The sequence below is a fragment of the Oncorhynchus gorbuscha genome, linkage group LG06 (genome assembly GCF_021184085.1).
Source record: "Oncorhynchus gorbuscha isolate QuinsamMale2020 ecotype Even-year linkage group LG06, OgorEven_v1.0, whole genome shotgun sequence".
Classification (NCBI taxonomy): Eukaryota; Metazoa; Chordata; class Actinopteri; order Salmoniformes; family Salmonidae; genus Oncorhynchus; species Oncorhynchus gorbuscha.
The window spans coordinates 45,321,317-45,339,704 of record NC_060178.1 but is presented as its reverse complement, the minus strand read 5'-3'; the positions used below and the strand labels follow the sequence as shown (position 1 = coordinate 45,339,704).

General features: G+C 45.4%; 2 protein-coding genes across 5 annotated transcripts in view; one reads left to right on the top strand and one right to left on the bottom strand.

The window, feature by feature from the left end:
* Window positions 1–169: 169 nt before the first annotated feature.
* On the top strand, window positions 170–10,015 carry LOC124038015 (transmembrane protein 125). 4 transcript variants are annotated; one of them, XM_046353374.1, is made up of 4 exons: window positions 170–615; window positions 4,432–5,234; window positions 6,039–6,250; window positions 7,451–10,015. In XM_046353374.1, exon 4 carries the CDS (start codon window positions 7,717–7,719, stop codon window positions 8,395–8,397), a length of 681 nt encoding a protein of 226 aa, XP_046209330.1. In that variant the 5' UTR covers window positions 170–615; window positions 4,432–5,234; window positions 6,039–6,250; window positions 7,451–7,716; the 3' UTR covers window positions 8,398–10,015. The 4 variants fall into 4 exon arrangements, with proteins under 4 accessions (XP_046209330.1, XP_046209329.1, XP_046209328.1 ...); XM_046353373.1 differs by having other exon boundaries at window positions 4,432–5,922; XM_046353372.1 differs by lacking the exon at window positions 4,432–5,234.
* A 5,005-nt stretch (window positions 10,016–15,020) lies between these two features.
* The window catches only part of LOC124038014 (AP-1 complex subunit mu-2-like), a 38,624-nt gene continuing 35,256 nt past the window's right edge, over window positions 15,021–18,388 (bottom strand). The window contains exon 12 of the mRNA XM_046353370.1: window positions 15,021–16,392. Within this exon, the coding sequence (XP_046209326.1) occupies window positions 16,370–16,392 (23 nt within the window). The 3' untranslated portion in view covers window positions 15,021–16,369. The remainder of the gene's footprint in view (window positions 16,393–18,388) is intronic.

The following is an 18,388-nucleotide window of genomic DNA, read 5'->3' as shown; positions in this document are numbered from 1 at the left end:
TCCTTCTTATTACAACCATAATAATGGGATATGGCAAAAACGATATGCCTGTCATTCTCTGGCCCTGAAAAAGTATTGGGAAAATCCTATTTTGTCTGTTTGCTCCGTGCTATCTCAGCCGTGCACACCCCCTTCATGAGATGTGGTTATAATTCCAGCCTAGAGCGCGGGCTTTCCTCGTGGGACGTCGGCGAAAGGTCGCGCGCTGCACTGTAGCCCAAGTAGGATAACTGCATACGTGGAGTGTGTCTGAAAGTGTAGCCCGATCAGCTCTCGCCTCCCAAACGGCGTCGCTGCGGCGTCTTGTGACCAGACCTGCAACAGGGATAGTCCACTCGAACTGAGCACTGTTCCAGGAGCGAGAGGCACACACTTTCATCACCCTCAGTGGCTCCACACCGCAGAAATGTAGTCAAGTCAGAGTTGTGCGTTGATTATCGAGACGAGACGCTTTCAAACAGTTTCGGCACGCACCAGATTAGCCGCGGCATATGGTTGGGAATTGGAAATGGCTCCCGGCGCACGAGCGCAGATCTGCGTGTGGAGCGGTTCCGTTTCACGCCACTGAGAAACGGGGATTAAGAGCGACAGCGAACGTGTCAGCAGCACGGACAGGTAAATAACGTATTGAATATAAATGCCAGACAGACGGCGAATGAATCGCACAGTCGTTTCGATAAAATTACCAGTCAAATGACCAAAAGCGCGCTGTAACTTTCTATTATAATATGAATCCATCCACCTCTGTTTAGTTTCTTTCTGGGCTACTTAATTGAAGTAGGTAGTCAGACCACTGCATAGACGAGCCTATTTCCCATTTTTAAAATGTCCAGTTAATAGAGGTGAAGGAGTTCATCATTTGAGTGTTATTTAGCTTTAATGATAGCCTAAGGAAATGTGTTACTGTATGTTTATTGAAATGTCCACCATGTCACCATTCTCGTGAGACAATTATCCCAGAGTCGGCTACATCGGAGAGTTCGCTCACTGCAGTTGCAACATTGAATTCAAATAACCCGATGTATTTTCTGAAAGACTCCAAGCCTATTTTCCTGAAAGTTATCTCTCATAAATACATTGTTGCTCATAATTGAGATATTACTACAAAAAAAATTACGTGGGAAATTGGCCACTTGCTTGTCCCCCCCCCCCCCATAAAGGTATTTTTAAAATATTTAATCATGGTTATTAGCTGTTTGACATAAGGTTTAATTATTAGTACATTAACAAATAGTGTGAACAGACCAGTGACCTTATGGTACATTTCCTTACAGTCACGAGTTTAAAAAAAAACACTCCTTATCCTGTCCATTCTTCAGTCTACATATGATGCAAATAATTTAGCATATTCTGTTTTCAGACACATTTATGCCATACTGGAATAGCTGAATAAATATGAACATGTTATTGACCGACCAAATGGGTGGAACAGGACTGAATTGTCTCGTGTGTTTTGACTTAAGTGAACCAGGAAGTAGCCTATACTGTAACTTGTTTCTGTCAATATCACATCCCACCCTAACCTTTGGACCACAGTGTTAGTGTTGTCCTCCAACCTCTGAACACTGTTATGATGTAGCTGTGTCATGGACGATGACTCCACTTTTATAAAGCTACCATACAAAGCAAAGGTCAATGCGTGCTTGTGTATGGCAGGGAGAAACAGAGAGAATGAGAGAGAGAATAGTAAGAATAGAGAATAGTAAGTGAACGGTGATGTTTAAGGAGCGTGTGGGTACAGTGGATGTCGGAAGTTTACGTACACCTCGGGCCAAATACATTTAAACTCTTTTCACAATTCCTGACATTTTAACCTAGTAAAAATTCCCTGTCTTCGGTCAGTTAGGATCACCACTTTATTTTAAGAATGTGAAATGTCAGAATAGTAGTAGAGTGATTTTATTTCAGCTTTTATTTCTTTCATCACATTCCCAGTGGGTCAGAAGTTTACATGCACTCAATTGGTATTTGGTAGCATTGCCTTTAAATGGTTTAACATGGGTCAAATGTTTTGGGTAGCCTTCCACAAGCTTCCCACAATAAGTTTTTTTGGCCCATTCCTCCTGACAGAGCTGGTGTAACTCAGTCAGGTTTGTAGGCCTCCTTGCTCGCACATGCTTTTTCAGTTCTGACCACACATTTTCTATGGGATTGAGGTCAGGGCTTTGTGATGGCCACTCCAATACTTTGACTTTGTTGTCCTTAAGCCATTTTGCCACGACTTTGGAAGTATGCTTGGGGTCATTGCTTGGGGTAATTTTGAAGACCCATTTGTGACCAAGCTTTAACTTCCTGACTAATGTCTTGAGATGTTGCTTCAATATATCCACATAATTTTCCTTCTCATGATGCCATCTATTTTGTGAAGTGCACCAGGCCCTCCTGCAGCAAAGCACCCCCACAACATGATGCTGCCACCCCCGTGCTTCACGATTGGGATGGTGTTTTTCGGCTTGCAAGCCTCCCCCTTTTTCCTCCAAACATAACAATGGTCATTATGGCCAAACAGTTCTATTGTTGTTTCATCAGACCAGAGGACATTTATCCAAAAAGTACCATCTTTGTCCCCATGTGCAGTTACAAACCGTAGTCTGTCTTTTTTATGGTGGTTTTGGAGCAGTGGCTTCTTCCTTGCTGAACGGCCTTTCAGGTTAAGTCGATATAGGACTCGTTTTACTGTGGATATAGATACTTTTGTACCTCTTTTGCACTTTTCGCACCAAAGTACGTTCATCTCTAGGAGATAGAACGTGGCTGTGTGGTCTTATGGTGTTTATACTTGCGTACTATTGTTTGTACAGATGAACCTTCAGGTGTTTGAAAATTGCTCCCAAGGATGAACCAGACTTGTGGAGGTCTACACATTTTTTCTGAGGTGTTGGCTGATTTCTTTAGATTTTCCCATGATGTCAAGCAAAGAGGCACTGAGTTTGAAGGTAGGCCTTGGAATAGATCCACAGGTACACCTCCAATTGACTCAAATGATGTCAATTAGCCTATCAGAAGCTTCTAAAGCCATGACATAATTATCTGGAATTTTCCAAGCTGTTTAAAGGCACAGTCAACTTAGTGTATGTGAACTTCTGACCCACTGGAATTGTGATACAGTGAAATAATCTGTCTGTAAATGTCCTAACCGACTTGCCATATCTATAGTTTGTTAACAAGAAATTTGTGGAGTGGTTGAGAAACACATTTTAATGACTCCAACCTAAGTGTATGTGAACTTCCGACTTCAACTGTATGTGTGAGTGTCACCGATGTGCAGTACCAGTCAAATGTTTGGACACACCTACTCATTCCAGGGTTTTTCTTTATTTTTACTATGTTTCTGCACTATGAAATAACACACATGGAATCATGTACTAACCAAAAAGTGTCAAACAAATCAAAATATATTTTATGAAGTTCTTCAAATAACCACCCTTTGCCTTGATGACAGATTTGCACACTCTTGGCATTCTCCAGGTTCATGAGGCAATCATCTGGAATGTATTTCAATTAACAGGTGTGCCATGTTAAACGTTAATTTGTGGAATTTCTTTCCTTCTTAATGTGTTTGAGCCAATCAGTGGTACTTTGAAGGATCTTTCATATAAAATAAATGTATTTGTTTAACAATTTTTTTTAGTTACTACATGATTCAACATGTGTTATTTCATAGTTTTGATGTCGTCACTATTATAATACAATGTAGAAAATAGTTAAAAAATAACGAAAAACCCTTGAATGAGTAGGCGTGTCCAAACCGACTGGTACTATATGTGTATGACACAGATTGTGTTCTGGCTTGTGCTGTGTTCGGTAGGTTGCAGCCTGGAACCCTGTGAGGATCTGGTTGTAGGTTCGTCTCCTGTTTCCCAGAGCAGGGATATGCAAATATGCCGAAGGCTGCCTCTAAACCAACACAGCGACAGCGAGATTAAAAAAATAAAAAGGAGAAGTTGAACAAAAACAAACAAATAAGTAAACTAGTTTCCTTTCCTGCAGAGTGGAGCAAGGCAAGGGAGACCAGACGCGAGTGCATGTTAATTGGTGATTTGATTAGTGGTTTAATATGGCAGCTGTGCTCAGTACAGGCATACTGGGGCCATGGGCTCAAACTCCCTGTGTTATCAGGCAGGCCGCTAGGAGAAAGCAACTCAGAAAGAGAGCGGAAACAGTCTGCATCCTAGGATAGAAATGCTGTTCAGAACACTTTTCAGAATCGGGGTAGGATTATGATGGGGCATACGGTTACCGTGTGCTTGTGTCCTTCTGTAGCTCAGTTGGTAGAGCATGGCGCTTATAACGCCAGGGTAGTGGGTTCGATTCCCGGGACCACCCATACGTAGAATGTATGCACACATGACTGTAAGTCGCTTTGGATAAAAGCGTCTGCTAAATGGCATATAAATATAAAAACTTGTGTTCTGTTGTTTCTCCATCCAGTTTTCAGAAGAGCTCGAGCCAGACGTCTGAGACCAGCAGGCTGGAAATACCAGTGTTTTATGTTTGTACGAGTCTCTTGACAGGCTCCAATTAAAATAGCATTAAAGCAAATTTGGGATGGTGAGACTAAACCTAACTGAACCGAACCTGCCCTCCCAAACCTCGCTACATCTCTCTAACGCCCTTCCTCTCTCATTGCAGACTGAAGGCATCCTTGGTCTGATGTCTAAGGAGGACACAGTGACAAGGAGTCCGAGACACAGGCAGTGAGTCAGCCCATTGTCCCCTCACTGTGCCTAGCCACAGAGAGGGTCCCCAGGCCCCCGACTGGAAAGTGACAGGAACAGAGACACGGCCTGAATAAAGAACCATTCACAACCTCTGTCTCTTTCTCTCACTCCATCTCTCTCTCCTTCCCTCTCCTTCTCTCTTTTCTGTGTACTTACTAACCTCTGCCCTCCCTCTCTCTCTCTCCCTCAAACCCTCATTGTCTCTTTTCCCCTCTCTCCACCCACCACGCCACCTCTATCCAGAACATCTCATCCCCAGACGCCTGCCTGCCGCCAGCCCCTAGCAGCACCAGCCTCACAGCCTCCCGGCCCATGGCACTTGGCACTGATTCCCACCACAAGGACAGATGGTGCCAACCCTGACCCCTCTCCTCGCCCGTGGGGGACCACACCGCCACAGAGAGACCGCCCATTGACAGGAACAGGAAGAGGGAGCTCCGTCGCCACGGCAAATCCTAGCCCCACATCCTCTCCAAGGGCCTCAGATAAACACGTTCACACAGCAGGACCTCGGTGAGGTCCCTGTTTTGTTTGTCTCCGGCCAATTTGCGCCTTTGAGATTTCACCACCATCAGACTTCTTCTTTAGGCGTTCCATTCCATGCCTGTTTAGACTGTATGATAATGCGCTCATGGACCAGGACCAGTGCAGGAGTACGACATTAGTTTGCTGAAAGCCAGTGAAACTTCATCCTATCTGGGACTTCTCCTCTTTCCCTCCTGGCTGGCCTGGCCTCTCAGGCCTGGATGAATTATTAAACAGACTCCACAGCCAAGCTCAGGCTCAGTGCTGCTGGGAGCTCTATAGGCCTCTTTAAACCCTTTCTGATTGAAGGGATCGGAGTCACGGGGTCATAGGTCAAACGACACTGCAAAGAGAAAAGAGGTAGAAGCAGTTTCTGCCGTTTAACTGCAGATCAAAGCAAAACCTCTGCAACTCTCTGGCTCCCTTGACTCTCCTCTCCTCCAGACAGAAGTCAAACCACCACAATTCTGTTTGTTCTTTACTGGACATTGTTATTATATTGAACCCATTACTACTTGATCTACAGACTGATTACCATATAATGGCCGACTCCTATATTAAAAAAATAAAAAAGGGAATAGCACTTCAACATAAAATTAGACACTAATGGCTTGGTGGGATGAATTCAGCAGGGCCAAATAAGAGGAGGGAATACGGTGTCCCTAAAGCATAGCAGGTAATTGGAGAAAAGCACAGCTTCTCTGTCGAGCCGACCGACAGACTGACCTTCAGGCTGAAAACTCGGAACCAAAAAGGCATGAACTGACTGATTTTTTTTTTCTTTTCTTCAAGGCTTACGGTTATCTCTGGGATTTCATCATCATCATCATTATCACAGAGAACATTTGCATAACTGAAATATGCTGCACTGCACACAACTGCCATCAACATGGTTGGGTGCAGACGTTTGGGAGAAGCCATTGTCTGCACCTGTCTGCTAGACAATACGGAAGAGAGACTACAGTAGAGCGCAGGGAGAGAAAACAGAGGCGCAGATGATAAAGGTATTTATATTGAGGTCCGTGTAATCTGGGTGATATGATGGAGAGGTCAGCTGTGATAAGAGAGAAGGCAGAAAGGCTTAGAGAGAGAGGGGGTGGGGGGGGGTAGAATGTGTACAGGTGTGTGTGGGTGAGTGCATGCAAGAGAGCGAGAGAGGTGTGTGAGGTGTAGGTGTGTGAGTATTGTTTTTTTTCATATGCTACCTTAATTACTGCCTTCTATTCTTGTTCTGTCAGTGGCATCAGATCCAAACCTGCTGGGATTTAATTAGTGACTCAACAACACTCACACACACTGTACACCTCTCTCCCACACACTGCACACCATGTTCTCACACAGTACACACACACACATCCACCTCACAGTTATGAACTGAAACCACGTCGAACATTGGGAGTTCAATAAACACAATGCGCTCTGTGCAATTAAGTATCCCTTCACTTCACGCCTCATGTGAACGCCTTGTCTCAGTGTGAGTCCCTGTGTGTTGGTGATGAGGGCTCATCGCACCCTGCTGCTGTTCAGCTCCGGCAGACGGGTCGTGTTTGTGTAAGCAGGCCTGCCGCTCTGCGCTCGCCTCGCGCCTCGGCTCGCGCTGCTGTCTTTGACAGTAAACACGCTGACAGGCTTTTAAAGACGAGCTGTCTGCGGCATGACCTTGAGAGTCGCTGCGACTACAGGGACGGCGTATTGATAAAGGGATGAATACTTCGGCCCCTTTTTGTCGCTTGCGCCGCTATCTTAGAAACATCACCCCCGGGGGAATAAACAAGAGGTTGCTTTGCTCACAACACGGAGGACGAGACCTGGGTTACTACACGTAGCTACAGGGTGCTGGTCTGCATGCACAGGAGGAGTGAACTGTAAAGGTGACAGGCCATGGTATGAGAGGGAGAGAAGGGTGCGGAATAGAAAGTGTGTGTGTGTTGTGTGTTGTGTGTTCGATTAGCCTATGATCGTGGTCTCACCTGATTTGCCTCTGTACACATTTGCGGATTAAGAATGAGGGGGTTTCAGGTTGCCATTTCAGCAGTATGGTTTCAGTCAGTCCAAACGCCTCTCTCTGCAGGCTACCTCTATTTATATGGCAGGAGCTCTACTGTTTACAGCTGCTGTGAAGATGGCATATGCCGCAGTGTGTGTGCGTGTGTGCATGCATGTCAGCAGGTGGCTCTTATCTTCCCTGTCTCTCCTCTCCCCAGGCTCCATCCTGGTCCCATAACTCTGAGGGTTCAGTGACGGGCTGTCCTCTCAGGCTGCAGTGGATTACATGAGGGAACCTGTGATCCACAAATAATACCTGTAATCCAGTGAGAAGGAACTGTGATCCGGAGAGAGGCCCAGTGATCGATCCACCAAGGGCTGCTGTGATTCACTGAGGACTGAGAGTTTCGGAGAGAAGGAACTATGACCCGGCACTGAGCGTACCAGTGGTCCAGGTTGTGGCCGTCAGGCTGGGAGAATCAGGATGCCAGAGCTGGAGGACTTCCCCCCGATGCGGGATGACCAGCCGGTTGGTCCTGACCCGAACCAGATCCAGCGCAGCATCCTGGACGAGCAGGTAGAGCTGTGGTGGTTCCGCGACCCGGCCAAGTCTCTGCTGTGCTACGCCGTTGCCGTCCTACTCATCCTGGGCTGCGGCCTGGGAGGCATACTCCTCCTCTCCACCACGACCAGCTTCTCCAGTGACTGGCGCATGGGAGCGGGCATGGCTCTGTGTCTCTTAGCCCTGGCCGTCCTGCTCAAACAGCTCCTGAGCTCCGCCGTGCAGGACATGAACTGTGTCCGCAGCCGGAGGCGGATCGATATCCTGAAGAGTGGAGGGCTGTCGGATCTGTTAGTGGTTCTCATCACAGGGCTGTGTCTGGTGGTCTGTGGGGCCGTGCTGCTGAAGCTGGCACTAGGACACCACATGCCCAAGCCCGGCGTAGCCCTTAATGATATGTACATCTCTGGGGTGGTGTTGTTAGCTGGAGGAGGGTCAGTGGTGGTGGGGGTGGGAGTGTACACGGGGCTGGTGTTCCTGTTGGAGAGGACGTGGCCGGGACAGAGGTTCAGGGATAGGGCCATGGGGGTGTTCACTATCTCTGGACGACACATGGACCAGGGTAGGAGGGAGACCACCTCCAGCTTGGCTAACCTCATCTGACCTGACCACCAGAGACATGGCATGGGATAGGTAGCCCGAAACAGCAGATGACCGCAACTCTCGTATGGCCCAGATCTTATCCATATATGGGCACCGTGGAGGGTTGGAATTTATTGGTCCACTCTGGCTTGAGATTGGTGGGCTTAGTTGCTGGGCCCCATTTGGTGTGAACGTGGGCCACATCCACCTTGTTGTCTGGGAGGGACCAATGGACATCACATGTGAAAATGGAATTTGAGCAAAGTGGCCGCCTTTGGAGCAACTAAGTATCAATTCAATTTTGCAGGTCCATGAATTGCAATATGGGATAGAGAGCTGTGTCTACACAACATGTGCTATTTTAATGATTCAAGCATTGGCCATCCTTGGATAATCACTTATGAGATGGAACCCCAGCAGAGCACTGCTCTCTATAATGTGAAATAAACCGAATGACAGTGACACAGACACTGGTGCCGGACACAGAACAAAGATTAAGATTCATAATGTGTCTAATCTAATAGTATCATCCACTACAAAGCAGTTGGTGAAAAAAGCTGCTGTATGGAATAATCACATCGTAGAATAATGTAAACAGGTTACTGTACGAAGTGATTTTCTGATAAATGTCACATTTTGTCACCTTTTTATGTCACAGGTTTACAGCTGTGTTGGGTAGTCAAAGGCCTTGCAACTCTACGAAGAATGTGAGGAGAATGCCATTGTTGAATGGCACAATATGGTTTAATTGAACAAAGCGTGTGTGTGTGTGTGTGTGTGTGTGTGTGTGTGTGTGTGTGTGTGTGTGTGTGTGTGTGTGTGTGTGTGTGTGTGTGTGTGTGTGTGTGTGTGTGTGTGTGTGTGTGTGTGTGTGTGTGTGTGTGTGTCTGGCCCTCGCAACTCCTTATCAGGCAGTACATGTGAGCTGTCTGTCGCTCAGAGACAATAGGGGTCACTGAGGCGGCCATTGCTGTTGTACCGACGGCCGGCCAGGCCAATGGACAATGGGCAGGCTGTGGATCGTAAGGGGTTGGCGTCGCCCAGTACGGCTTTCTCTTAACACACACACACACACACACACACACACACACACACACACACACACACACACACACACACACACACACACACACACACACACACACACACACACAGCGGCAGCGACTGTGGCTGTAATCCCTCATTGACAAAGGACTGTTCTCTGACCTGTAGTCTCTCTCTGTCTCTGCTGTGCAATGCTATGCAGGACATGCTCTTTAGGTAGTGGTGCCAAGTAGGTTTGTGCATTCACGACAGAGAGTGTGAGAGACTACCGCCACGAAACAGTGATGGGAGAGGAAGTGAGAAAGAGAAAACAGTACAATATAGCGACAGGAGAGAAACCAGACGAGAAAGAGAGACCGAGCTAAACCCTCAGGTGCAGTCCACCTTTCAGGCCATAGGGGGTTCATACTCACAAACTTGTGCTTAAACTGGCAGTTTAGACCTTAGGTTTAAAATGTCTATCTGCTAGCTTTTCTCATAGGCAAACCTGGCACAATTGGCCATCTGGCTACCATGAGTCATTTGTATAGTGAATAAAAATATAAAAATGCAGCATGTAAAGTGAAATAAAAATAAAAGATGACCCCAAATTTTCCATACAAGCTTATTTCTCTCAAAGTTTGTGCACACATTTGTTTACATCCCTGTTAGTGACCATTTCTCCAGGTGAGGCATATCAAGAAGCTGTTAATTTAGCATGATAATTACACAGGTGCACTTTGTGCTGGGGATAATAAAAGGCCACTCTAAAACGTGCAGTTTTGTCACACAACACAATGCCACGGATGTCTCAAGTTTTGAGGGAGTGTATAATTGCCATGCTGACTGTAGAATGTCCACCAGAGAAGTTGCCAGATCATTTAATGTTCATTTCTCTACCATAAGCTGCCTTTAATGTCGTTTTAGAGAATATGGCAGTAAGCCTAACTGGCCTTCGAACTGCAGACCACGTGTAACCACGCCAGCCCAGGACCCTCCACATCCAGCTTCTTCACCTGCGGGATCGTCTGAGAACAGCCACCCGGGACAGCTGATGGGTTTTGCACAACCAAAGAATTTCTGCACAAACTGTCAGAAACCGTCTCAGGGAAAGCTCATCTGCGTGCTCGTCGTCCTCACCAGGGTCTTGACCTGACTGCAGTTCAGCGTCGTAACCGACGTCAGTGGGCAAACGTTCACCTTCGATGGCCTCTGGCACGCTGGAGAAGTGTGGTCTTCGCGGACGAATCCCGGTTTCAACTGTACCGATGTCATACAACGTATATGGCGTCGTGTGGGGCGATTGGTTTGCCGATGTCAACATCGGGCGCGGTGCCAGGATTTCTTTCCCTCCCGGTGCTAAGGGGGGGGGGGGGGCTTGACCAATACGTGGGGGTGCTAAGAACATTTTCAGGACTATTTACAAGTGCATTTATTCCTGACAATTGTGCATTGGTAATAATGTTTCGGATGAAATGGCTATCACAAGGTCAGAAATGAAATGACTAACATCCAAAGTGCAGCCACAACGAGAAGTGCAATGCATTTAGCCGATGCCTGTTAACTGTGCACACACTTGTAAAACGAACTGGCTATCAGCACAATCTTAGTGATTATATTTCTATTACAAACAAAAATAACTTGTAGGCCGATGACATACATGCGTCCGGCTGTGCATTGGTTATAATGTTACCAATTTAATGAAAGGAATAATATACACGTTGCAGCCACAATGAGAAGTGTTGCCTGTCAACTTTGCCCACATGGTGTAAAACGAGCTGGCTGTCATCACAATCTTTAGCGATTTTCTATTTCTATTGCAAACATACTTGTTGGCCGACAAATATGCATCTTCTTGTTCCATCCAGATCCAGATCGGCGCGATTGAATCATGTTCCCACCAGCGGACAGGCGCGCTCTGTCAATGAATAAAAGGTCTTTCAGTTACTCCCCAAGTGTTTGTTTTATAGAAGGACGATACGACGATACGTTGTTGAGTCTATAATCTTCTGGACATCCAGGGCCCTGGTTCTTTCTGCGTGTTATGGACAGGCAGGCAAGCTTGCTGAGTCGAAGGGTTTGCCCAGTATTTCATTCTGTATATCATGATGTGTGCACTTAGCATTTCTAGGATTATCTGAGATTTTCTTTTGTCGAATTTGCCTCTGACCTGTAAAAGTTCAAGGAAGTTTCCCTCTCTGTGAAAGTCCCTGGTATGAAGTTTCCCTCTCTGTGAAAGTCCCTGGTCTGCAGTAAAATGCAATGACTCCACAACTGCTCATATACTCTCTGTTCTCTGACTATCTTTCTGAATAGTCCACTCACTCCATATTTATGCTCCACACTAACATTGTGTGTCTTGAACAAACTTGTGGCCTTCTTCCAGTTCTGATAGCCATCGTGGGTAAATGCTGCCTTCTCTCCACCATAGTTTCTTGGATGTTGAAAATGGCGGCATGCAAAGCAGAAAGCACAGTCCTTTGAGATAGAATATTCCAGCCATTTGTAATCCTCATACCATCTACGATTGAAGTAGCGATCCTGCTGTCCAACTTTTGTGGCTGGATAAAGCCGAAGAAGAGGGCGCCTTGGTTCTTCAACCAGGTGACTGGCTTAAATCAGAGGGAGTGGTGGCTGTGCTATCAGTGCAGCTAACGGTGGCTTTGGAGCAGCTAGCAGTGACTAACTGTTCTTCTAGCTAGCTAGCTAGCTAGAAGTTAGCACACACCAGACACACGTCATAGGGTACACGAGCACGCAGCCAGGGATCGGATTGGAACAGAATCTCTGGTTATTAACTTTGACATTTTTCTTTATTTAAAAAAAAATACTAATGCTTTTGAGGGGGCTTAACTGGGGCTATGCAGATTTGTGATGTAGCTATAACCTCCCCTAGCCCCGGTGTAACTCCGTGCCTGGTCAACATCGTGAACAGAGTGTCCCTTGGTGGGGTTATGGTATGGGCAAACATAAACTACGGACAATGAATACAATTGCATTTTATCGATGGCAATTTGAGTGCACAGAGATACCGCGACGAGATCCTGCCGTTCATTGTCGTGCCATCACCTCATGTTTCAGCATTATAATGCACTGCCCCATGTTGCAAGGATCTGTACACAATTCCTGGAAGCTGAAAATGTCCCAGTTTTTCCATGGCCTGCATACTCACCAGACAAGTGATCATGTGTGGGATGCTCTGGATCGATCTATACGACAGTGTTCTCACCAATATCCAGCAAATTCACACAGCCATTGAAGAGGAGTGGGAGGAGTGGGACGACATTCCACAGGCCACAATCAACAGCCTGATCAACTCTATGCGAAGGAGATGTGTTGTGCTACATGAGGCAAATGGTGGTCACACCAGATACTGACTGGTCTTCTGATCCACACCCCTACTTTTTTTTAAAGGTACAGTATCTGTGACCAACAGATGCATATCTGTATTCCCAGTAATGTGAAATCCATAAATTAGGGCCTAATGAATTTATTTGAATTGACTGATTCCCTTATGAACTGAAACTTTGAAATTGTTGCATGTTGCATTTATATTTTTGTTCAGTGTATGTTCGGTAACAAAATAAAGAATCTTAAAATGGTAGAGACACGATCCAATTGCATTTCTTCTTACTAGGTCAACTTGGCCACCAGAGGTCATTCCCCTTGGTCTATTTTTTTTATTTATTTTTATTTCACCTTTATTTAACCAAGTAGGCTAGTTGAGAACAAGTTCTCATTTGCAACTGCGACTTGGCCAAGATAAAGCATAGCAGTGTGAACAGACAACACATGGAGTAAACAATTAACAAGTCAATAACACAGTAGAAAAAAGGTCTATATACATTGTGTGCAAAAGGCATTAGGAGGTAGGCGAATAATTACAATTTAGCAGATTAACACTGGAGTGATAAATTATCAGATGGTCATGTACAGGTAGAGATACTGGTATGCAAAAGAGCAGAAAGTAAATACTGTGGGGCAAAAAAGTATTTAGTCAGCCACCAATTGTGCAAGTTCTCCCAGTTAAAAAGATGAGGCCTGTAATTTTCATCATATGTACACTTCAACTATGACAGACAAAATGAGGGGGAAAAAATCCAGAAAATCACATTGTAGGATTTTTTTAATGAATTTATTTGCAAATTATGGTGGAAAATAAGTATTTGGTCAACAACAAAAGTTTATCTCAATACTTTGTTATATACCCTTTGTTGGCAATGACAGAGGCCAAACATTTTCTTTAAGTCTTCACAAGGTTTTCACACACTGTTGCTGGTATTTTGGCCCATTCCTCCATGCAGATCTCCTCTAGAGCAGTGATGTTTTGAGGCTGTTGCAGTGCAACACGGACTTTCAACTCCCTCCTGAACTGAGATAAGGCGGAGCTTTACCTAGCATGGACTTGTAGATGACCTGGAGCCAGTGGTAACAAGTCAAGTGTGCCAATATTTGCATGATGCATCTTTGACTTGGCTATTGACTTTTTTTAATGGAAAGAAATACGTAGGAGGATTCTATGTTTATATTCGTAGCTATTTAAAAACTTTTTTTTTTTAAAGGATGGTGGTTTTGTCATACTGTACCTCTATTTTATGCTTTCACTGACTGATGGTGCAGTCTGCTAAGGTGGTATGCTCAAAGTTTGGAGGATGAGACTGCTGAGAGTTCATATTTCACTGGTGGCAACAACAACAACAATGGGGGTGGGGGATAACGCTTCACTACTGGTCATCAAGTCAAATGTAATATGATTATTAGATCCTTGCAGAGTGTTTGTCTACTAGGCTGAAGAAAGATGTGGCTCCTTATGAAATTAATTATTAATCTTAATATTCAAGGTGTTGTCTGCACTTCTCGTCTCAACACACTAACACAAATGTAATTCTACATTTCAAAGGGACTTTTTTTATGTGTGATTCTATAACCTTTGCTGCAAACTGGGTCAACTATCAGGAGGTAGATTTCCTACACTGAGATATTTGACCAGTCACTCACATACCAAGTTCCGTTGCACTTCTGTTAAAGGGATAGTTTGGGATTTTCCAATGAGGTCCTTCCCCAGAGTCAGATGAACGTCTGGATACCATGTCTGTCTGTGTGTGCAGTTTTGAAGGAAGTTGCGCAATTGCTAACTAGTTTTGGTGCAACGACAAAGTCTAGCTGTTCCTGTAAACTTCCGGTCATTGTGCTAAGCTAGTTAGCATTTTCACGCGAAACTACCTCTAACTTTATACTGGACGCAGATACATAAAAATGGTATCCACACATTCATCTGACCCTGGGTAAGTAGATAAAGGGCTTCATGACCAAAATTGTGAACTACCCCTTTTAAGGACGCTTTTATGCAAGTGTTGGATCATGTCGAACTGCGTCAACAATTTGAATTGGCTGATACGGAATTTGTTACCGGACATAATCATGCTGTTCAGCTGGTCATACTTAGGCAAACCTGGCACAATTAGCCACTATGCTATGAGAAAAGCTAATACCGAGACATTTTAAAACAAAGGTCTAAACCTCGGTTTAAGCAAAAGTTTAAGTATGGACCCAGGGGGTTCAGCTCGTCTGTCCCCATCTTTCAATTGATAAAATACAAATCTCACTGATAGACAAATAACTAGAAGAAAAAGTACAAAGACATTTATTTATACATTGGTCCTTTTGCCTCCTGTTGACTTACATATGGTTAATAAATAAGATATTGAGAGATTGAAAAACACATGTACTAATCCATTAAAACCCTTTCTGAAAGAAAATCGTCATATTTGTTCTGTTCCTCAAGCAACTATTTTACAAGGAAAGTGTAATATGGGATTTCATACAGTAGGCCTACACACCGCAAACTCATGCACATAACAAATTGACTAGCGTCTGGGCTGAACCTTTCAACTCTATTCCTCTGGCAGAGACCCAAGGCTGATATGAGGGGTTGGTGCCCAACAGACTACAGTAACTATACCAAACAACACCTGCTTTGGAAAAGTTGGGTGGTTTTTTATTGTTGATGGAGAAAAATCAATTAAAAATATAAAACCATTAATTTTAACCCATTTTGGCATACAATAGCCAGGCAAGGCCTTGTTCATACTGGTCCACCTGTATTTCTGGAGGGTTATCTATTACTTTCATGTATTTTCCTCAAGTGATCTGTTTCCGCCAGGTAGATAAACTACTTCCTTGTCAGTAAAGCAAAAAGAAAAGTAATTCCTTCAGTCTTTTCCACATAGTTAGTTGTAAACTGAGTGCAAATACAAAGATGGCAATATTGTTTATTTTGTATTACTTAGTAATCGGTGATCTGACCAGCTCGGTGTTCATTTCACGAGACTGAATGCTGTTACAGAACTGACCCCACGATAACATCAACTGACAACCACACCCACCAGATACAAGTTTATCAGTGCTGCGTAAAAGCCACGTTTCAATGTTCACAGACTTTCAACCATGTCTCACACCCTGAATTCTTACGGCAAATTAAACACACTGTGCCTTGAGAATAAACAAACTATACAATTTTTACAACACGACCAAGACCAATAGGGAAAAACCCCTACGTTCATTACTGAGAAAACATGTCTTCAGATGCTGTAAAACTTTTGCCATTGGTGACACATCAGTCGAGTTCTGAAGGGAAACTATGGGAAGGTCTCAATTGCCTACTCCTCGCGTCGTCTCTCCTCATCTCCTTCTCAAAACCCATTGGAGGAGATGGTCAGAGGGGGGACCTCTGGCTTCCTCATCCAATGTGGTTTGAGGAAATGACAGAGAGAGGAGTATGCAATTGAGATCGTCACAAAGTCTTTACGGTACTCAATGTCTGCAGATCAGGGGCATGATGGCTGCCTGGTCCTTTTGGAGAGTGGTGAAAATGGTTACCCTTTCCTTGTCCTCTGCTGTCCCTCACTCCCAGGGAGCCAGAGAGAGGGGGAGGGAGTGAAGATCCATTCGTGTGGCAGCAGGCTTGCCCTTAGTTTGTCCGAAGTTGGTAATCTGCCAAAAGAGGGAGATGTAACAGTAATACATTAACACTGTTCTATGTATCATCACTTTGCCCCTGTACTGTGGCTGATCACATTAACACTGTTAGCATCTAAACCCACAAAACTGGGGCTCGGCAAGCCTGTGCCTTCTGCCGAGTCCCCAACAACTGGATGTTCAGATTTTCAGGGGGAAATAAAAAGAGAGCCTTTGACATTACTTCCGCTTTTGGGTGTGAACAAGGCGACACATCTTAACTCCTCCAAATTTCCTGGATTGGTTCAACAGTCAGAATAGAACCTCCCCCTACATTTAAAAAAAAATTCTCGTCAAGCCCAGTATGTCGGGGATCTCGTTTCATGCATTTGCTACGTTAGGTTAGAATGACAGTGATCACATTGGGGTCAGTGGAGCAGTTATAAATGGCATTACAATAACCGCTTAGAACTCGCTTATGAATAAGTCAACACTGCCAGTGTAAGGTATCGGAGTGTGGTGCGCCTCTCCTCTCTCTCTCTCTCTCTCTCTCTCTCTCTCTCTCTCTCTCTCTCTCTCTCTCTCTCTCTCTCTCTCTCTCTCTCTCTCTCTGCCTCCATCTCTCTCTCTCTGCCACCATCTCTCTCTCTCTCTCTCTCTCTCTCTCTCTCTCTCTCTCTCTCTCTCTCTCTCTCTCCTGTCTCCATCTCTCTCTCTCTCTCTCTCTCTCTCTCTGCCTCCATCTCTCTCTCTCTCTCTTCCTCCATCTCTCTCTCTCTCCTCCATCTCTCTCTCTCTGCCTCCATCTCTCTCTCTCTGCCTCCATCTCTCTCTCTCTGCCTCATCTCTCTCTGTCTCTCTCTCTCTGTCTCTCTCTCTCTCTCTCTCTCCTCTCTCTCTGTCTCTCTCTCTCTCTCTCTCTCTCTCTGCTCTCTCTCTCTCTCTCTCTCTCTCTCTCTCTCTCTCTCTCTGCCTCTCTCTCTGCCTCATCTCTCTCTCTGCTCTCTCTCTCTCTCTGTCTCTCTCTCTCTCTCTCTCTCTCTCTCTCTCTCTCTCTCTCTCTCTCTCTCTGCCACCATCTCTCTCTCTCTCTGCCTCATCTCTCTCTCTCTCTCTCTCTCTCTCTCTCTCTCTCTCTCTCTCTCTCTCTCTCTCTCTCTCTCTCTCTCTCCATCTCTCTCTCTGCCTCATCTCTCTCTCTGCCTCTCTCTCTCTGCCTCATCTCTCTCTCTGTCTCTCTCTCTCTGCCTCTCTCTCTCTCTCTCTCTCTCTGTCTCTCTCTCTGCCTCCATCTCTCTCTCTCTGCCTCCATCTCTCTCTCTCTCTCTCTCTCTCTCTCTCTCTCTCTCTCTCTCTCTCTGCTGCTCCATCTCTCTCTCTCTCTCTCTCTCTCTCTCTCTCTCTCTCTCTCTGTCTCTCTCTCTCTCTCTCTCCTCCATCTCTCTCTCTCTGCCTCCATCTCTCTCTCTCTCTCTCTCTCTCCTCCATCTCTCTCTCTCTGCCTCCATCTCTCTCTCTCTGCCTCCATCTCTCTCTCTCTGCCTCCATCTCTCTCTCTCTCTCTCTCTCTCTCTCTCTCTTTCTGCCTCCATCTCTCTCTCTCTCTCTCTCTCTCTCTCTGCCTCTCTGTCTCTCTCTCTCTCTCTCTCTCTCTCTCTCTCTCTCTCTCTCTCTCTCTCTCTCTCTCTCTCTCTCTGTCTCTCTCTCTCTCTCTCTCTCTGTCTCTCTCTCTGTCTCTCTCTCTCTCTCTCTCTCCATCTCTCTCTCTCTGCCTCCATCTCTCTCTCTCTCTCTCTCTCTCTCTCTCTCTCTCTCTCTCTCTCTCTCTCTCTCTCTCTCTCTCTGCCTCCATCTCTCTCTCTCTCTCCTCTCTCTCTCTCTCTCTCTCTCTCTCTCTCTCATCTCTCTCTGTCTGTCTCTCTCTCTGTCTCTCTCTCTCTCTCTCTCTCTCTCTCTCTCTCTCTCTCTCTCTGCCACCATCTCTCTCTCTCTGTCTCTCTCTCTCTCTCTCTGTCTGTCTGTCTGTCTCTCT